This window comes from Polypterus senegalus, chromosome 3 (assembly GCF_016835505.1).
Source record: "Polypterus senegalus isolate Bchr_013 chromosome 3, ASM1683550v1, whole genome shotgun sequence".
Taxonomy (NCBI): domain Eukaryota; kingdom Metazoa; phylum Chordata; class Cladistia; order Polypteriformes; family Polypteridae; genus Polypterus; species Polypterus senegalus.
Window position 1 is genome coordinate 193,722,591 of NC_053156.1, and position 22,318 is coordinate 193,744,908.

At 35.4% G+C, this 22,318-nt stretch overlaps 1 protein-coding gene across 4 annotated transcripts in view; it reads right to left on the reverse strand.

Annotated features, from left to right (window-relative positions):
• Positions 1-6,262: 6,262 nt before the first annotated feature.
• Positions 6,263-22,318, reverse strand: part of LOC120525764 (leucine-rich repeat and fibronectin type-III domain-containing protein 2-like) — a 904,115-nt gene continuing 888,059 nt past the window's right edge. For all 4 annotated transcript variants that reach the window (XM_039748348.1, XM_039748349.1, XM_039748350.1 and 1 more), the window contains one exon: positions 6,263-8,592. In XM_039748348.1, the coding sequence (XP_039604282.1) occupies positions 7,671-8,592 (922 nt within the window). In that variant the 3' untranslated portion in view covers positions 6,263-7,670. The remainder of the gene's footprint in view (positions 8,593-22,318) is intronic.

A 22,318-nucleotide genomic window follows, 5' to 3' on the forward strand; every position in this document is an offset into this window, starting at 1 on the left:
ACAAGAAAGGATACAAAATAGATTTTTTTCACTGTGTTAAAAATGATGTCTTCAAGGTTGTAGCCATCAATAGTGACACACTCTGAGACGTTTTCCAAATGCTCGAATGACTTATTTGGTCATTTCAAGGGGAAAAGCAGCAATTTTGTGACAAATAGCGTCCTTGAAGGATTCAAGGTTTTGAATTCGGTGCGTGTATACCTTCGACGTGAGATAACCCCACAAGAAAAAAAAAGTTCTCTAGCATTTCAATGTAACATTCTGAAGAGACATGTACCGTTGCTCCCCCCTCCTCAAAAATTAAAGGCCTAAAATGCCAAGTTGTGCAAAGGCGCACCAAACTTTAACACACTTACTGTGCAGGGGTCTCTGATGAAGTTCATAAGGGTTGGTATCACCCCAATAGCGAAAGTTTTGCATATTTAGGCAACCATTCAAATTGAAATGTGGCTCGTCGCTGCACATGACGATGGCATCTCGATGAACGGTTTGCAGAATGTTTGCGTACAACTCTCCCAGTCTCTCTCAGCGAGTTTCTGCACTACCATCATTTTGTATCAATGGAATCTAAGGTCCTCATGCAAAATCCTCCTCAAAGACATGTTGGAAATGCCTTAAGCAGAAGCATGTTTGTGTGCTGAACGTCTAGGAGACTGCAAAATTGATGCCCTTACAACTTGGATGTTTTCAGGCGTTCATACAGTTCGAGGACAGCCTGGAGATTTTCTGTTTAATGTTGTACCCGTCTGTCTAAATTTAGCCACCCACTGAAGAATTGTTTTCCAATTGGGACGTCACCATTAGGAGAAGAGCGTTCCGAAGGCATGTTGTGTAGTGATGATGGATTTGTTGTTTTTGAAGATCTCTTTGACAGCGAAAGCATGGTGTGCACCGGACCAAGGCATGTTGCTGACTGAAAACTACAAGGGATTGCCTATCAAATGACCCCCATCCCAACCCACTCGGCTGTCTCTACCTCACACAATGACCTTGAGAATTGTGGCACTTCATTTTGGCACATCCTGTATTACAGTCAATAAAGTATGAGCCAAGTAATTGCAACTTGAAGCAGTGACATTCAGTGTGAGTAGACATCCTAAATGTGTATCTTATTTCAGTAGGCTACATCCTAGAAGGAAGGGTTTACAGGCTATCCCTGCTTTAAAAAGGAGCTAATCCATTCATGAAAACTCCATTTATGAAACTTAATTGTTAGAAAACAATGTTAAGCATTTCTTGATCACCATTTTTGTTAATCTAACTACATGACCGAATTAGTTTAATAATATAATTAATAATCAAAAAATAATCATTTGTTTTACCAAGACTTTGAATCATTTCAAATTCAAAGGAATGGCCTTTCAGTTTTTCTTGGGCTTTTCCAACTAGTTCAAGATCTGTTTTGGAGCCATGATGCCTAGGATTATGTAACAAGGTTAGTAAAACACAGCACATGAATGCACAAGTACACCTCACTGTTGCCTATGGATCAACCCATCCCTGTTCGACAGGCTGTGGTGGCGACAATGTACGAACACAGCAACAACAGATATGGAAATAACTAAGACTTCGATTGTGCATCACCAATGTCTAGCCCTGCCCCAAAACTGATCCCCACTCCATTCTACAGGCTTGAGCATTCTGTACTTGGAAAAACTACAAAGATGATAATACCAGTGATGCACATTTGAAAATCATCCCAGATTCTTTTGGGATTTTTATGATGCGGGGGAATCCCATATTTTATAGAATTGACAGAGGAAAACATTATGCATATAACTGTAGCCCTTTTGTTTTCCTGTTTAATACTTTTGTAGCAATTGTGCCTAGCATAATATATCAGAGTAAAAGTAGCTATTTGCCTGTAGAAATATTCTCAAAACATATTCAAGTACAGCATTAGTATACAACAGGGATCATGTCTGTCATAAATCTAACCAAACACTGAACAACTGCTCCTCTGAGGAAGGTGTAGAGTATATTTCATATGATGGCTTAAAATTTCCTTGTATGTTCTATTATACATATGAGGACACACATGGTCAGGGGAGGGTTTTGAAAGCATAGATACAGTAACCAGCATGTGTGGTCAGATAGATAGATAGATAGATAGGAAAACAGGAAAGAACAAACCTCCTAGCAAATGTGTTGTGACACCTATCATCGTTTTACATAGTTTAAGAATGCTGTCTCAGTGGTATCATTAACATCATCACCATGCGAGCCCATTGTCCTTCAACCCCAAAGAATAAGTGAGGCTCATCAGTTATGGGTTTTGAATGACAAATTAGAATGACTTTTAGAGCTTGATACTAACTCATGATTTCAAGTTGTCAATTTCAAACCTCCAAAAAGACACCATAAATGAAGTATTACCTGTGTAAATTGTTGCCTCATGATTTCAACATTACCTGGTGATCCACTGAGATTAGCACATCCAGACTGAAAAATGTTGCTGTAGACTTTGACAGCCAGTTGTACAATCCTCCTATGGCATCATTCCTCTAGGTTCCCTAGATCTTTACTGATGGTCGTGAGAAGCGTTCTTCATTCATCATCATCAGGATTCTAGTATATAGGCATCATGTGCTGCAGTACTTCAGAATGATCACCTTGCAAAAGTAAAAACAGCCATTCTCTAGCAGGCTCAGTTCTCACAAAAGTGGTGAATGGTGCCACTAGACTTTCAATATTGACATTACAAGGGTTCTGAAGTCAACATTATCTGACACTGATAGGTTAGCTCCCCATTATGACCAGCTTCATGTGCTACCCTCTACAGGTAGCAGTTACAGTAACTGACATACAAACTAAATTGTTCTTTCATGCTAGTTATCCATGCAAGTTAGACCTGTGCTTCAGGGTTCAGCTTTTTGTTTCCAGAATATGTACACCCATTATTTGTTTCTATTTCAAATATTTTGGTCATATACTTTATATACATGTTAATAGATCTATTTTAGATATTTTTTAGGGGTTCAGTAATTCAGTGCTTGATAGCAGTAAAGACAGGTTCAGTTAACACATTTTAACAGTGTAAAAAACAAGTAATTTCAAGGTTTCTGCTCTGATACCAGACATTAATACAATGCCTTCACTCAGGCAGCTGCATTCTAGGATGGTAGATCTCTAAATGCTAATTTCACTGACCTGTCAATCAATCAATGTCAATTGTTTCTTACAAATAAGTTCTTAAAATATTCTTGTCAGTGGGAGGATGCTTTTAATAATTCTGATATAAAATTAAATACAAAAAGCTTAAAATAAGAAAATATTCACATGCTTTTTGCAGTTTATGTTACCCTAAAATGTTTGTATGTCCTCATAAAGTACCAATGAGAGGCATTTCTTTTAATCACCTTAAGTAAATTAATATTGTTTTGCATTTTTTAAGAAACAGAGTGTAGAATCCTGCACATTAATTGAACTTTTGCATACACATTCTTTAATTATCCAATCAAATATAAATTTAAACTGTGTTGCCAAATTGCATTTACAAATGAGGCCCTCTTAAAATTTCTAAATAAAAAATGTCCTAAATTTTGATTTTCTTTTAGCTACAGTACACATTTTAGAGGTTCAGACAAGGGACATTAGATTCAATATACATTCAGGGGAAAAAAGAATGCAATCAAGTGGAGGCAGTCAGATTTAAGATAAAGGAGGCTGCTTAGTGAGAGATGCTGTACTTAAATGGATGTGACAAGCACCCCGGCAAACTGAGAACAAACTCTTATTAATGTCAGAGATGGATCTGATTATTCCGCCTTGGCACTTTCATCTTCTTTTAATTACTGTAGTGAAACCTTTTCATTGTTATTTAGTCTGTGATAAAGTTATCACAGGTTTGTCTTAGTAAAACAATATTCAGTCCATTCTTCATTTTCTCTTTTACTGAATTCCAACTGCATCACTAAAATAATACAGTGTAGTTTTATTTTCATAAGTCACATTTCCAATGCTGACTTATGGAGAATAAGAATCTTTGGAAGGATAAAACTACTCATAAGGCAACAAGTCCATGGTAGACTGTACTCATTTGCACTAGTCAACATTGGCTCGCTAATCCATATACAGCAGGTGAGCTGGGGGGCACTTGCACAAAGGTGGTCAAATGTACCAGTTTAAACTATTATGCATCCTATTAGAAACTTGATGGCGAAACATTACCCTACCAAGCTCACTCTAATCTTGTTGAATTGCTGAAGGACGTGTCAATTAAATTTCAAGCTGCCCACATGTGGCCATAAGACACTACTTGTTTCAATTCAGATCAGCACAGTGCAGCATGTCATGTCTGGCCAAAAATGTGAAAAATGTCTTGTCTCAGTGGCATTAAGGGAATGCAACTTCTTGAGGCTAAAATTGACAAAGAAATGATGCCTAAAGTATGCTGTTTAGATCTTGAACACACTTCTAAAAGACAACCTTCATTAATATAATAATATTCTTTAATATAATAATGCATTTTAGTTAGCTGCTTAATTATGCTGCTAGTGTAGCTTGTGAGGAATTTCTATCCCCATAAACATCCAATTTGTGCCTGTTGATGCATGCAGGAAAAAGACAGTGCATTTCAAAAGGATCTTAAAAATAATTATTTAATGGTACTTTACTAGGTAGTGTGGTTCAGAGTAAGACAACTGTTTGACAAAGAACTATTTTGCTCTGGGAAAGGTTTTTTGCATATGAAATGTGTTCCTTGGTCTTTGTAAATGTATAGTTTGGTGACCTATCAGCTCAAGAAAACCTAAAAGTAGCTTAAGTTATTGCATACAGCAAACATCCTTTTAAAATTGGCATTTTATACTTATACTTTTAAAAGCAGGAACCCACTGGTATGTCACAAATCTATTTCTGTTCATAGCTATTTACGGAGCCTGTTACAGTTCTAAATAAAGGCTCTTTATGGAACTTTCATATGGATAGTTTCTTTGAGAATCGTAAATGGTTCCTTTATGGCACCACTCTGGAACTTTTAGTTTCAAATGTGTGTAGCACAATAACAGACATTTAAAGTGCCATAGAACAATATTTGCTCTTTATGTGTTATTGCCTGTTGGTTGTAATTTTGCTGATTTAAAGTGGTCAACAAAATTGTGATTTGCCTAGAGCAGCCAGAAGGCTTATGCCGGCCATTCAACCTAACACACATACCTTTGAGACAGAGAATTCAGAGGACTGAGAATTAAAGTGGTCAACAAAATTGTGATTTGCCTAGAGCAGCCAGAAGGCTTATGCCGGCCATTCAACCTAACACACATACCTTTGAGACATAGAATTCAGAGGACTGAGAGAAAGTCTTCACAGAGATAGGAGAGTATTTGCACAGAAAGTAAATGAAACAGAACTTAATCCCTGAAACTGTATATTAGCCGCAGTATGTACGTTACTGCCATGCCACCTGCTTGGTAATAATATTAATTATTCTGATAGACAGTTACAGTACAGTTTGATTGGAGTCTTACCTGGCAGCATCAGTTGAAGGGCAGCAACCAGGGCACTTACGCATCCCAGTTTACACTAACTCATTAGGGGCACTTTAGCATCTCCATTTAGCCTAAAATGTAGATCTTTGACAAATGTTAGGTAACTGGAATACCTGAACCTATGCAAAATAAATGAAGTCATTGACCAAGATCAGGTGTCTGTAGCCATGTGGCAGTACTGCTGACTATAGTATTATTATCTGCAAAAATTCTGTATTCTGTTATCATAAAGTCATAACATCTTTAAATGTGACACTTTGGCACAAATGCTTTCTATTAATAATCAGAATTAATGTTATATTTAGAACAGCTACACAGAGGTGTCATCCTCGTTGTTCAGTTTTTCTTTTCTTTAGTGTACCATTTGATTGAGGTCAAATTAATATTCTCACCTCATTTCCCTGTGTAAACATTTGATACAGCTTTGATCTCTAGAGAGATTCTTAGTGCTTTGGAGGACAGTCTCTGCATAAAGATCATTGTTGAAATAAGAGCTCATTTGTACATTGCTTTAGGGTGGAAAGTTATGCAACTTCAACTTAATTGAGACTCTGTTTCAGTTGTTAAAAGCTGACAAGAAAGGAAGGCCATATCCATGTTTCTGTTGAAGTAATAAAAATTATTGTATAGATCCTTAGCTTTCCTTCTTTAATTAATTCAGTGTAATGGTTGATGTGTCGAAAAACATCACCACTTTCTAAATTTACAAATCCCAATAATAACTTATATACTGTATATATATATAAAAAATACAAGGTAATAGGCTTGCCCTTTTTAAGAAGTCTTGAATTTTATCATTTTTGTACCAAAAAAAAGGAAAAGACCACAGAAACATTTTCTACAACTCAAACAAGAAATGTGAGTATGAGAGCTCAAATACACATTCAAGAAACAGTAAAGATTTTGCCTCCACCACTCTCCCATTAACAAAATACACATTTTCATCATTGGTACTCACAAAGTTATTGTACAAAATGTGCAATATACAGAGGGGAGGTACACCAAAGAAATAAAATTAAAACATAAAAAATACATTTTCATAGCAAAAATGTTTGTTGTTTTCTTCTTTTTTTAATAGACGTAGAATCAGGATTCATACTTGCACCTAATTTGTCCCAGAAATAACACTGTCAAAAGGGTCTTATAAAAATGTAATTCTGTAATTTAAATCCATGTATTTATTTTATGGGACTATTTAATACTGTTAATGATTTATTGGGTGAATTTCATTGGACATAGGATTTTCACACTGATTAAGTGGATTGGGCTGGTGACCATCTCTGTAACACAAACATTGGTGTTCTGGGTTGAAATATAGATGCATTTCTGGACAAACCATAGGCCCCCAGTACTCTAGATGACAACATCCCCTCCCCACCCCACACATTCATTGCATTATCTAATGCAAGTTGGAATGAACTTCAGATATGATTGTTACAAAATGCAATTACCCCATTAAATAATTTGCAACGGGAAAGAGGTGGACGTCAATGTCTTACCGAAGCACACATTAAAAAGGGTGTCATCCCAACTCCCCCCAGATGTCAGATCCCGTTGTATGGGTTATTCCTTGACCAGTTTAAAGAAATACTCAGACTGAGCACAGTTCTTTTTACTGGCTGAAGCAAATGAAAACATTTTTTTTTAAGTTCACTATAAAACAGTTTGTTTGTTCAGTCATGTTCATTTGCAGGCAAGTAATAAATACTCTTATCTTTAAAACTATAAAAGTTACCAAGTTACAAATTTTGTTGTAACCTTAGCTCCTATTCTTTATTTATTACCATTCAATAGTTAAAACTGCATTCCAAATGCTATACATTTCTTCCCAAATGCAGGATTTTGCATTACCCAGCAGTCTATAACCCTGTTCCACTAAATGGTCTGAAGAAAGAGCTCCGGTGTCATTTTCTTTTCATGTAAATATGATCTGACTCCTAAACAATTGGCTGTTTAAAATATTTTATCCGTGTACAACATGTTTTAAATGTTACCCAAGGTGCTCTTTAACTTTTTCACAGGTATCTTCAAGCCTGTAGCTGCAGTGCCACACTATGTGAAAATGTTTGCACATTTATTAATGCAGCACCCTGGGAAAGAAAGTCATAGAATGTTGGGACTTAAAAGATGCCATTATGGACTGCACATAACGTTTTCAGGTTTATTATATACTGATTGAGTTTAAACTGTGCTTTCCATGACCCATTCCGAGCTCCCATAGTTTCCTTTGCTGCCTTCTAGATCACCTTCATCATACTGCAACAACATTCCATTGACAGAAAGGCTCCGTTTAGTCCAGATGTTGGTGATCTTTTTGGGATAGCTGCAGCACTGAGTTGTAGAAAAATCCCCCATATCAAAGGAATGGCTCCTCTTGGGCTTGCTTTCCAGAGGTAACATAAGAAGGCTTCTGAGCTTGGACTCTCCACGACCCAATAGGGGCTCCTTGTCAGAGTGAGGATTAAGAGTTGAGCTTCTTGAATCAGTATGATCTGTCTCTTGCCTCTGGCCTCTCAATTCAAGAGAAGCAAAAGCCCCCAAGAGGTGGTCAACATTGTGTCTGGGCTTGGAGACCGGCCTCCACTTATTAGATAAAGTGCTCCTGTTACTGTGGACGCTGTAGTCATCATCCCTGCTGGCCATAGAGCTTGTAGATGAGGTCATGCTGCTATGCATAGAGCCACAGTTAAAATCCATTAGTTCATCTCTCACCACAACTTTAGGGTTGACCTGAGGCAAAACCCCATTGTGAACTTGATGGCCCCCATTAGTTTGTGAATAGGTGTTGCTTACATTTGGGATCTTCCCAGAATTGGCGCTGCTACACACTTTGTACCGCACCATAAGAATGACAATGAACACAAGAAGAGTTGCAACAATTATTCCTCCTATAATTAGAATCATGGTCCCCCCTAGGAACTGGCTATGCAGGGACTGGCACTGGGGGTAGTCCTCTCTGGTGATAAACTGGACACATCCTACCACATTTGTGGCAGTAAGGGTTGTTGCTGTGTCATCCCAAATGGCAAGTACGCAAAGATCATACTGAACTCCAGACACCAAATTGTTCACCAGGAATGCTTTGCTTGCAGAAGGAATCATCCTTAAAGTAAATAAATACAAAGAAAAGAAAAATATCAGTTTTAACATTAACATTTCTTTTGAGCTGCCATTAATACTAGAAGCACAAATATGGCAAAAAGGAAGCACAGTAATTAAATGCCTAATCTTTTCTCCAGATAAGTAGCTATTAAAGGATAAGCACACTATTTTTGATCCAACAGTTATTTTTTTAAAAAAACATAGCCAATTTAATGTATTTTAGTATTTTTAAAATGTACCTTCCTCAGAGAGTTTTAAATAAGGCCAGTGGAATAACAGGACAAACATGAAATAAAATTTTTAAAGCTTACTGAATATGTTTACTTCTAAGTTGAAAATGTCCTAACTTCTAAATTCCCTTATTTTATAGATAGATAGATAGATAGATAGATAGATAGATAGATAGATAGATAGATAGATAGATATTAATTTGTCCACAGGGAAAATTTGATTTTTTTCCAGAAGCTCTTTAAATTAATAAATACATAAGTAAGTAAATAAACAAATATACACATACACTTTGGTTTGAACACACACACTGGAATGACTATAAAGCAAGACAATTCACAAGAAAGAAAAGTTCTGACACGGCTGTCACAGTCCCATTGAGGCATTATGCACACACACGCAATGGTCTGAACACACACCAGAAAGACTAAAAAGGAAGAAAATTTTAAAAAGAAAGAAAAGAAAAAGGTTGTCACAGTCCCAGTGAGGCATTATGCAGGCATATTGCTCTTGGTATAAAGGAACACCAGTAGCATTTCTTGACACACGTCTGCTAAATTTATTGGCCTCAGTGTTAGTGTGTCAGAGAGAAGATTCTTCATAATGGCACTCAGTGCTGTTTTAATTTTCACCTTCATTCCTACATCCAGGAGGTCCAGAGTACATCCTATATCTGAGCTTACCCTTTTTAATTATCCTGTTGATTCAGTAGGCCTCTCTTGGATTGATGTTACCAGTCCAGCACACCATAGCATAGAAAATTGCACTGGGCATCACAGAGTAATAGAAGATGTGAAGAATGTCACTTCCCACATTAAAGGAACACAGTCACCTAAGGAAAAAAGACTACTCTGTCCTTTCTTATACAGTCCCTCTGTGTTTCATGACTCATAAAACCTGTTATTAATGTGGACCCCAAGTATTTCTTAGGCAACCTCTACCTGCACTCTAGTGATTGGGCAGAGAAGCTCTTTGGTGTGTCGAAAGTCAATAACCAGTTTCTTGGTTTTGTTGATGTTTAGAAGCAGAAGAAGCTCTTTGCACCCATAAACACACTTTTCCACCTTACTCCAATTCTCTGTCTCATCAATATTATCAATACACCCCATAAGTACAGAGTAATCTAGAAATGACTCCAAATGACATAACTGGTGTTATATTTATAGTCTGAGGTAAAGAGACTAAAGAGAAAACTGTTCTTTGTGGTGTTCCAATGTTGTACACATCCATATCAGAAACACAATCCTTGATTCTCACAAACTGTGGTCTGGCCGACAGTAGTCCATTGTCCAGGACACCATAGGCTCATACACCAGCATATTTCAGAGCTGGATGATATTGGAGGCACTGGAGAAATCAAAAACATACCATAATCCTCACAGTGTAGTCAGCTTTGCCCAGGTGAGAAAAAGCCTTTTGGAGCACATACTGTAGATAATTGCATTCTTTACTCCAATCTTTGTCTGATAGGCAAACTGCAGTTGGCTCATTAATTAGGCATGTATCTAAAATAATTCACAATATATTTGACTTTTGTGAGAATCTACCATTATGGTAAGAATATCCAGATTCCAGTCTCAATTTATGACATTACTTTTCTGTTCTGCTTTTTTTGCTGCCTTATCACATTTTGCTGCTATAAGTTTTAAAAGCAAAGGAAGCAAAAGTGCTGGCAGAAGACCCTTTCTTGTCAGTGTTTGCTGCCGTCATAGACAGAAATGGAACAATGTGTAGGGACAGAGTTAAAAACAGATAAAGAAAAATATATAAGAAGTATATGTTTGGATTTAATGTTGTCAAAAGGGGTTTCAAAAATGGCATTTCCAAGTATGATTTAAATATTTTCTGTTTAAGTAGGACAACCGTGACAAATGAAATGTGTCAAATTTGATTGTCACATTCTGCTACCAAGTGTTCATGTCTAATATAAGTTCAGTCTGTTTCTTGGCCACTTTATACAACCACAAGAAATTTAGACTCATCTGAAATAGCTGGTTTTAATATTAAAATACATAATTATGTAAGGTATTGTCTAAACATAAGAAATTGCAATAACACAAACAGCTCAAAGCCTGACTGATCACATGCAAGGTACTGTATATTAAAAGGCAAGCCATTCAAATGTTTCAAGTAACAAACTAGTCATAAGGTGTAAAACGCATAAATCACATGAGTAAATATTGCAACGATTTTATAATAAACCTGAGAAACACAGACTCCCAAAGAAAAGGAAATGGCAATTGCTGAAGTCACAATGAGTAAAAAAGACTTCCACAGCTGCTTAATAAATGCACATATATTCCATATATGCTTAATATTGCAATTTGACTTTTCTCTAATCACAAATTTCCACTGCATATGTTTGAAAACCTACACATGCACCCAAGATCATAATGAAGATAACAGTAAATATGAATATTATGATTATAAAAAGTTTCAAATCTCAAGACAGAATCTGATAACATTTTCGGTTCATGACATTTTTTTAAATAATATGCAACTGAAAATTCCAGCAAATCACAGTAATGGAAAATAATGGAAAAAGCACTACAGCAGTTGAAACTGGCAGAGAATATAATGAATATTCATTAACAGTAAAGAAATTTACATACAAAATATTAATCAAAGGGAGAATGTGAGAACAATAAAATAACCCATATACAGTATATGGACAGTATTTAGCAAGTACTGTATATCACTTTGACTCACAAGGACACAATTCTGTTTTAGTTATGGGGGACAAAGTTCTTGTCCTCATTAATTATAACATTCTGGAGACCCTTTGTTCATGTTCAAATAACAAATTGGGAATAAACTATTGAACAGAGCCTGGCAAAATGGACTGCTTTCATTAAAGCTAGTCAACTATTGACAGCATTTGAGAAAAACTGACTACTTGTAAACAAGCGGATTGACAGACATGAGATCTCTGCTTAAACAATGCATTTTCTGAAATAATCTGCTACACTGTTATATGGTTTACTGAAGTAATGATATTTAACATGAGAACTATGAGCCTTACCGTCAAAGTTTCAAGATAACTGAAGGAAATTTAAGAAAACATTTACGCGTGCAAATTTTATATTTTGTTTTTTTACATTTTAGTTATGTTAATGTTCACACTATTTTACATATATAAAGTGATTTTGGGCTAAATGTTTGCAGATACACATTTTATTTTTAGATTGTTCTTTAGTTTTATACTGCGGTGTTTTTCACACGTTAAATCCATCCACACTTGTCATTGTCAACAGAAATGTGAAAAGGTGTTTGACACTTAGTCTAGACATTGAAAAAAGTCTGTAATAAAATAAATTATCTTCATCTTCATTTTGTTGTCATAAATACAACTATAAAAAGAAGAACATGTGATTTGTGAAAGTGGGTGATTTCCATTTTGAACTTGACATGTTATATACGTTTTGCAGAATTGCTGTATATTTTCCCTTCTGTGTTAGTTGCCTCAGCTGTTAGTCACAAGTGAATTTGTTCTTTTTTTAATACATAATTAATAAAGAAATCATTGTGATTTTGAAACCCAAGTTTAAATTAAATTATGGAACATATCTACAGTATTTATTACACACACATTATAGTTTGTAAAGCAAGTCTTTAAAACAGTTTCCTAATAATAACAAAAAAAATATCATTGAAAACTCTACACTATTTTAGCACTTTGTTCTTGCTAACCCTCCAACTAAGACCTTACTTAGCATATCACAAAGAGGTATAGCCCAGTGCCCATAGCCCAGCAAGATGATTTGTTTAATGGTTACGATTCTTAATACTTGCATGGCAATTTTCTGAAAACAGTATTTCACTGGTTGCTGTCAACGTTGTTATAGTTCCTCTATCAAATTTTTAATTTTCTGGAAAGGTTTCTTGAACTTCTGCATTTTCGATTTCAATGAAGTGTGCTTATCTTTTCATTACTATATAATTTATTTTCAATAATACAATTGCTTCCTATGTAATGTTTTGGTTAAAAATTAGTAGATAATTGATTCTTTCTGTAATTACAGTGTATAGAGAACGAGATGTCAACAAGTACTGTAGTGGTAGATGTTAACATACTGTGACATTTTAGGTTGCTTTTAGAATTATTGCAAAAGAAACATGTTAGTATGTCATATGCTCACAAGCAAAATAAGGAAAAGGTAGAAAACCATTCACCTTGTGACTATCTGGTAATGGATGGATGGATGGATGGATGGATGATAGACAGAATTCTGTTCTTTTTTATTGATGTATTAATGAAGATTGTATCTATCTGTTTTAGATAAGGTTTAGTCGAGGTATTGCAAATCTACATCTATTACTTATTTACTCTTATGTAAGAAGACTTTAAATAGTTTTGGTCTTTAGAACATTAGAACACTCTACACAAGAACAGTCCATTCAGTCCAACTTGCCAGTCCTATCCACTTATTTCTTCCAAAAAAACATCAAGTCGAGTTTTTAAAGTCCCTAACATCTTACTGTCTACCACACTACTTGGTAGCATATTTCAAGTGTCTATCGTTCTTTGTGTAAAGAAAAACGTCCTAATGTTTGTGCGAAATTTACCCTTAACAAGTTTCCAACTGTGTCCCCTGGTTCTTCATGAACTTATTTTAAAATAATTTTAAACACTTCAATCATGTCACCTTTTAATCTTTTTTTGCTTAAACTGTATAGACTCGGCTCTTTTAAGTTTTCCTCATAATTCAACCCCTGTAGCCCTGCAATCAGCCTAGTCGCTCTTCTCTAGACATTTTCTAGCGCTGCTATGTCGTTTTTGTAGCCTGGTGACCAAAACTGTACACAGTGTTCCAGATGAGGCCTCATTAGTGAATTATAAAGGTTGACCATAACCTCCTTGGACTTGTACTCTACACATCATGTTATATATCTTAACATTCTGTTAGCCTTCTTAGTGGCTTCTGATGCGGAAGTTGGGAAGTCGATAGCTTAGAGTCCACTATGATTCCTAAATCCTTCTCATAAGGTGGACTCTCGATTTTGCGACTGCCCATTGTGTATTCAAACCTAACATTTTTACTTCCTATGTGTAATAATTTACATTTACTGACATTAACTTTCATCTGCCAAAAATCTGCCCAAGCCTGTATGCTATCCAAGTTCTTCTGTAATGATATAATGGATTCCAAATTATCTGCTAAACCACCAATCTTGGTATCAACCGCAAACTTAAACAGCTTGTTACTTATACTCCTATCTAATATATATATATATATATATATATATATATATATATATATATATATATATACAGTGGAGTGAAAAACTATTTGCCCCTTCCTGATTTCTTATTCTTTTGCATGTTTGTCACACAAAATGTTTCTGATCATCAAACACATTTAACCATTAGTCAAATATAACACAAGTAAACACAAAATGCAGTTTTTAAATGATGGTTTTTATTATTTAGGGAGAAAAAAAATCCAAACCTACATCTAAAAACATCACCCTGAACTCCCACTTCTTTTAATTTGATGCCCAACCTCTCATGTGGCACCTTATCAAATGCTTTCTGAAAGTCAAGATAAATGATATCATATGCTCTACTTTGATTGTATCCTTTTGTTGTTTCCTCATAGAATTCCACCATGTTAGTAAAACACTACCTCCCTCTTCTGAACCCATGCTGACTGTTCAGAATAACTCCTGTCCTTGCCATGTGTTGCTCAATCTTATCCTTAATAATTCCTTCCATTAATTTTCCTGTGATGCATGTTAAGCTTACTGGCCTATAGTTGCTTGGATCTGCCCTGTCACCCTTTTTATATAATGGGATGATATTTGCCATTTTCCAGTCCTTCGGAATCTCTCCAGTGCTCAGTGACTTCCTAAAAATATGTGTCAAGGGTTTATATGTACTCACTAGCCGAGGATAAATATTACCTGGTCCTGATGATGTTTGATTTAAGTTTATTTAATCTGAGCAGCACTTCTCCCTCTACAATTTCCAAATTCCTCAGTACCTCCTTAGTAGTCAGGTTTACCTCTGGGAGGTTATCCACTTGCTCACTTGTAAACACCTCAGAAAAATGTTTTAGGGAATCCACTATTTCATTGTCTATATCTTTTAATTCCCCTTTACTATTCCTGATGAACTTGACCTCCTCCTTAACTGTTCTTTTACTACTAAAATACTGAAAGAATCTCTTGGGGTCTTCTTTCGCCTTATCTGCTATATTCCTCTCCAACTGTCTTTTAGCCTCCCTGATATCCTTCTTAATGGTTGCCCTCATGTTATCATATGCTCTACGATTCACTTTGCAGTCATTAGTCTTATATGCCTTATAAAGCAGTTTTTTTCCATTGCAAATTCTTTTTTAAATCTTTATTAATCCACCTTGGAGTTTTTTTAGTTTCCTATTAATTCCAAATTTAGGTATGTATCTGTCCTGCATTACATGTAAAACATTTTAAACCTGTTCCACTGCTCCTCAACTGTCTCCACATTTAAAAGCTTATCCCAGTCTATCCTACTTAGACTTTGTCGCATCTGGTCAAAATTAGCCCTAACAAAGTTCAACTTAACAATTTTAGACTTTGCCTCTATACTTTTACAAAATACTGAGAATTGTATTACATTATGGTCACTTGACCCTAGTGGTTCAATCACCTCTACACCCTCAATTCTATCCTGATTATTACAGAATACTAAATCCAGACAGGCTTCACCCCGTGTTGGTGCTTTAACATGCTGTGTTAAAAAACAGTCACTGATTACTTCTAAAACTCCTGCTCTTGTGCTCCTCCATCTGCAAAGTTATCCCAGTTAATATTTGGATAATTAAAGTTCCCCATGACTACAATATCTCCCTGTAAACTCTTTTTGATATTACTAAAAAGATGTGTGTTGAACTTACTCTCTGAATTGGATAGTCTATAACACAATCCTAAAATAAGATCCCTTTCCCTAATATTTTCCAGGCAAAGCCACCTGTCCTCACTAAGATGGGGCTCATCATCCAACTGAAGAGACTTACATTTAAATTCTGTTTGGCATAAACAGCAACCCCACCTCCTTTTCTGTTCTGTCTATCCTTCCTAAAAATGTGTATCCCTCTATGTTACACTCATCCCCATCTTTGTTATTTAGCCAGGTTTCCATTATTGCTATAATATCATAATTATGCTCTGCTATATACAACTCCAACTCACTTACCTTATTTTTGATACTTCTAGCATTAAGGCAAGCTATTTTTAATGTGTTAATCCTTCTACATTTAAATGTTTGCTTAGAATTTACATTACTATGCATTTTTATTTCTACACCATTGTTTGTTCCTCCATGTATAGATCTAAATCTGGCCTGTCCTAAACTCCCTGCCCCCCCATTCCCTAGTTTAAGCAATCCTCTACTAGCCTACACATACGCCTCCCCAATACATTGGTGTCCCTTGAGATCAGATGTAACCCGTCACGGCGGAACAGGTCCCTATCTGTTCCAAAAGGAGCCCCAATTCCCCATAAACCTATACCCTTCTACCCTGCACCAAGACTTGAGCCACGTGTTAAGCCTTCTAATCTCCTCAGTCTTACCTGGATTGGCACGTGGCACAGGCAAAACCTCAGAGAAGACTACCTCGTCAGTTCTGCTCCTCAGCTTGGCACCTAACTCTTTGAATTTGAATCACAGAACTAACAGACTACCCTTATGTATGTCATTTGTTCCAACCTGGACAATGACAACTGGATCCACCCCCTATCTGGCCAAGAGCCTTCCAGGGAGATCTTCCTAATACCAATACTAATAACATATCTGTAGATGATGATACAGTTACTTGTTAATATGAAGGATTCACAGGTCTTATACTAAATATGTAATATCAAATGAAATGGGTCTCAGTTAAGCCATCTCAGATGACTCAAAAAGTGATGTTTTGTTAGTAGGTCATTCCAGAAGTGAATAAACACTTTATTGATTCTTTGGAGGTGTTATGAAGACACAAAGAAGTGTATGTTAAGGTCTTGTTACATAAGAGTAAATGAGCAATAGATGTATTTTTGCAGAACCGGATTTTATAACATATGTAAACCAAGATTTTTTTTATCAACGTTTTCATACTGTTTGCTCAGCATTGGTCCTCATAAACCAATTAAATAAGAAAATGTTCTGTTCTCTGTATAGATGTGAGATTAATAATTTTTCTTGGCTTTTAATACAAACAAGATAATTAACAGATGAAAAAAATCCCATTTCTGGGTGGTGCATTCCTTTAAAGGATTTTTCTTGATTAGAAAAATACAAATGAAAATGTAAATTAAAGAACTGATATAAGTTACATGGTCCTGATGGCATATTCACTTCAGCTAACTTAGGTGCCTTTGTTCTTTAGAAATCTCTTAATTTAATTCTCTAGCTCATTTTTTAAATCTTACTTCTAAAAATAATAGTAACACGCTAATTTACGTCACTGATGTTGCCAAATATTATAATATTTTGAGCATTCCTCCTATTATTCTTTGCTTTTTGTTCACAGTGCGTTGCTCTTCTCCAATATTTTTCTTAACATCATTCACAGGAAGGATCATTGACTTACCTTATTTTTTCTAGTTATGTTGTATTATGTGACTTTTTTTTTCAAAATCTAGCCTACCATTGAATAATATTCATCTCATGCATCGATTGTTACATAACGCATACACAATTGAGACCTTTCCATAAAATCTATGTACTCTATTTACTGAAACAGGCATGTATAAAGTGATAAGACCTCAGTGGAGTTAGAGAAAGAAAGATCATGCAAAATATAATTTAAATATAAATAAGCCCCAATAAAATTAAAACAGAAACAAAAGGAATTATTCCATAACATTTCCCACAAATAATAGCTTTGTATCAGTCTACTAGGCGCACACTGCTGCATTTTTTTTGTTCTGAAGAAAACATGTTAGACAGATCAGTGAAGTGCAAGAAGATGTAATCTGTGGATAAATAGGTTCTCAAATCTTTCTGTAGTGTATGAATACATAAGTAACCAAATACTGTACAGTATATTAGAATGAATTTCATGGTGTTGGAGCTTTTAGAATTTTGTATACACTTTTTGTGCAATAAACAAATGTGATTGATTGCTAACATTTGGGTTAAATTAAAAAAGGTATAAATCAAATCTTGTTTTTCGTACAAATGATTTTTTTTATTTAATCTTGCTCTTTAAAGGCCCCTTTTTCTGTCACTTTAATTTTTGTGCAACTTTAATAATCCAATAAAATCTAACATGTGAAACTTATAGATTTTTCTGCTTCCTATATGAAACCTACCATAGCAAAGAAACACATTACAAGAATAAATCACTGTTTCATTTTAATAGAATGTGAATCACTTAACACATATAAAAATATATATTATCACTTATAATTTCTCTTCCTGGAATGTCATGTAAATGATCTTGAGCGTATTGAAGGGTGACTATTAAAATCTGATATTAATGTATTACATTAACTGGTGTAAGGCAGCAAATTCCCTTTAAGTATATTTTATGCTAATTCATTGCTAAAATAGTCAATACTAGTATTTTTTTGAAAAGTATAATTTTCAGATTATCTGGTTGTAGAAGTATTGACATTTGAGTTCTTTGGATGTGGGGCGACTCATTAAATGACCCTAACTACTTGTTCTCCTGTCATATTGTCTATTTATTGATTTATAATAATATATGTGTATACTTTAATAACCTCATGTTAATGTTCATTGTAAAAATGCAAAAAGTGTGTACAATCTGGTTTGTGTGTTTTTCCTAAGAATGTTCTTATTAAAAAAGTAAATCTATATAATAAAAAGACATTATTTCAAGATTGTTTAACAGCTTTAATAAAAAAAATAAGCAAATGTGTAAATTGCATAGTCACCAGACCCTGTGCCTTGCAATAAGCAGGTACAAAAAAAAATGAATGAATGTTTCTTTTTACATTTGTCTGTCCAATAGCATGCAGGTTGCAGATGACTAAAGAAGCACATTTACTAGGTTAAGTGACTTCCCAGCAACACCACAAGACAGGTGAAATGTCGAGCAAGGCAAATCCTGCCGCAAATGTAAAATGTGTTTTCTAGCTGTAAATGACAAGTTAGCTACAGAGCCATAAAATATAGGACAAATTGAAAAGGTTTTTCTTTTTGCCCTTATAGTTTATGTAATGTATATATTTGCAGAGTTCCAGCGGATTGGAATTCTGTTTAATTTAGACAAAGTAATATGGGCAATATTTTAAAAATGTATTATAGCATTCAGTTTTTTTTTTTTTTTTTGCTCTTCTAATAATAAACTAGGCTTCACATAGACAGGTAATATTCTGTATGTTTTTATCATACCATTTTTGATATTCTTCTGGTTTATTTTAAGGTTTTCTTTAATTGCAATCATCTCCCATTATGGCCTACAATTATATTAAGTACTACTTTCTTCATTTTAATATGATAAAATCCTCTCTCTTTCCAAATTATTCTTTTTCAGATTATCATTTTACAATAGAGTTTCTGCCCTTTTCAATTTGCTGTCACTTCTTTATGATTTAGAACTGTCTTTCAACAGCTTCTCTTTTAAAATTTATTATAATTTAATCTTATTCCACACTACTTTTTCTTTTTCATCATATAATTTAAACGTGGTAAGCTGGAAATTAATATAGTTTTGAGCATTTTATTTTAATATATATTTCTGTGTGAACTGAAATCACTTTTTATTTCAAAGCACAGCATTTGTGTTAGCTCTGAATCTTCAGTATTATTTCTGAGGTTTTCATACTGCATTCATATAACATTTTCATGTTAATGGTTTAAAACAAAGACTACCTGGACTAACCTGAGGGCTAAAACATTTGGCATCCACTGGTTGAAAACTTATGTAAATTTGATTATAATTCTAGTTATCATACTTTTGTTTATTTCGCATACCTGCTTATTATTTTATATTTTACCAATACCCCTTTAACCAATGCTACATTTATTACAAATTTTAGTAGCCAGTGACTTGGCTACTATATTAAGCTCCATTATCCAGTTCAGGTTCATGAAGGTGGGTTCATGTCCAACTTTACCATTCCGAAACACAAGTCAAGATCTAATACTGGGTGGGCACACAGCCACACAAACTCACTCAAATGTGCAAAATAGAGCTATCCGTTAGGTTAATTTGCATGTTCTTGCTATGCCAGAGCAACAACCTAAAGAAAAGATGAACTTATTAACAATAAAAAAGTTATATAGTTTATTCAAACTTCCAATATCACTATTAATGGCAAATTGATGGCTTCATTGTATTGTGATTAAATATTCAATCTGTTTAACACAGGCTTTAGTTTTAATTAACATAACACCAAGCTCATGTTTAATAATGATGGATCTTATTATAGGCACAAACTATGGTAAATAAAGCAAAATTCTTCCACAATGAGGTGTTTTTATTAAGTAGAAAAGCAGAATGTAGAGACCAAGATACGCCATCTCTGTATAACAAATTCAATTTTCCCCTGGGGACAAATATTTCATCTCTCTCTCTCTCTGTGAGGGCGATTACAATACATTTGGTGATTAGTATATTACTTTTATCTTTCATGTATAACATATTAAAATTTCATTGGGTACTGTATAATAATTATTCAGTATTTTTACAGTATTCCTCAAAAAGCTCATTCTTGTTCCAAAATGAAAAGAAGACTTTGTTATTTTGCCATTTTTTGAACAGGTGTATAAATCGAATTTGTATTCTGATTTTTGCATCAAGAGTAATTGTTAATTTAATTTACTCTTAAGGTTTAAGACTCAAAATAATATTGTCTACTTCTAGATTAATAGTATACTGCATAAAACACCAAATAACATGACTTGAGGCATAGAACTTAGCTGAACATCATCAACAGCGTAACAAGGAGTGATAGGGAAAAACCAGTCACTGAAACACTGAACACAATGAAAGTACTGTGACCTTGAGCACGTCATTTGCCATAGCAAAAAGTTGCTATTGAAACATTACTTTATAATGAAGCAAGGAAGGTGCTAATACGCCACAGAAGCCATTGCTCGGCAACAAAACAGATTGCTGATTACAGCTGATAATGGGAACAGAGCATCACTATGCATTGCATAATGCCATGTCACTCTGCTTTTCTCACAGAGGCTCTGCACAGAAAGCTGGAGGGTGATTTTGCTCCATTAGGGGTCAGGATGTAGAAAGTTGACAGTTATGATGGCTATCTCTATTTATGTTTGATTTAATTTCTTCCCTGCATTTTGTAATGATGCCCTTATTTTGTATATTTTAGTTATATTTGTTCCAAGATCCCAGTAGTGGATATACACTGTGTGAAGTCATTGACTTCTTAATAAAATAGCTAAGACTGGTGCAAGTACCTTTTAATGTGGGCAATTCAGTTTGAGAAAACTTATACTAGTTTACTACTTATCCCTCTCCCACCTGGACAGAGGCAGTGGTGCTGTAAGAATTATGTTTTTGGACTTCTCTAGCACCTTCAACACCATCCAACCTCTGCTCCTTAGAGACAAGCTGATTGAGATGGGAGTAGATTCACACCTGGTGGCATGGATCATGGACTATCTTACAGACAGACCTCAATATGTGTGTCTTGGGAACTGCAGGTCTGACATTGTGTGCAGCAATACAGGGGCGCCACAGGGGACTGTACTTTCTCCGGTCCTGTTCAGTCTATATACATCAGACTTCCAATATGACTCGGAGTCCTGCCATGTGCAAAAGTTCGCTGATGACACTGCTATTGTGGGCTGCATCAGGAGTGGGCAGGAGGAGGAGTACAGAAAGTTAATCAAAGACTTTGTTAAATGGTGCGACTCAAACCACTTACACCTTAACACCAGCAAGACCAAGGAGCTGGTGGTGGATTTTAGGAGGCCTAGGCCCTCTCATGGACCCTGTGATCATCAGAGATGACTGTGTGCAGAGGGTGCAGACCTTTAAATATCTGGGAGTGCAGCTGGATGACAAATTGGACTGGACTGCCAATACTGATGCTCTATGTAAGAAAGGTCAAAGCAGACTATACTTTCTGAGAAGGTTGGCATCCTTCAACATCTGCAGTAAGATGCTGCAGATGTTCTACCAGACGGTTGTGGCGAGTGCCCTCTTCTACGCGGTGGTGTGCTGGGGTGGCAGCATAAAGATGAAAGACGCCTCACGCCTGGACAAACTTGTTAAGAAGGCAGGCTCCATTGTAGGATTAAAGTTGGACAGTTTAACATCTGTGGCAGAGCGACGGGCACTAAGCAAACTCCTGTCAATCCTGAATAATCCACTGCATCCACTTAACAGTGTCATCTCCAGCAGAGGAGTAGCTTCAGTGACAGACTTTTGTCACTGTCCTGCTCCACTGACAGACTGAGGAGATCATTCCTCCCCCACACTATGCGACTCTTCAATTCCACCCGGGGGAGTAAATGCGAACATTAATTTCATTTTAATTTTTTTTCATTTTTATTACTATTTAATTTAATATTGTTTCTTTGTATCAGT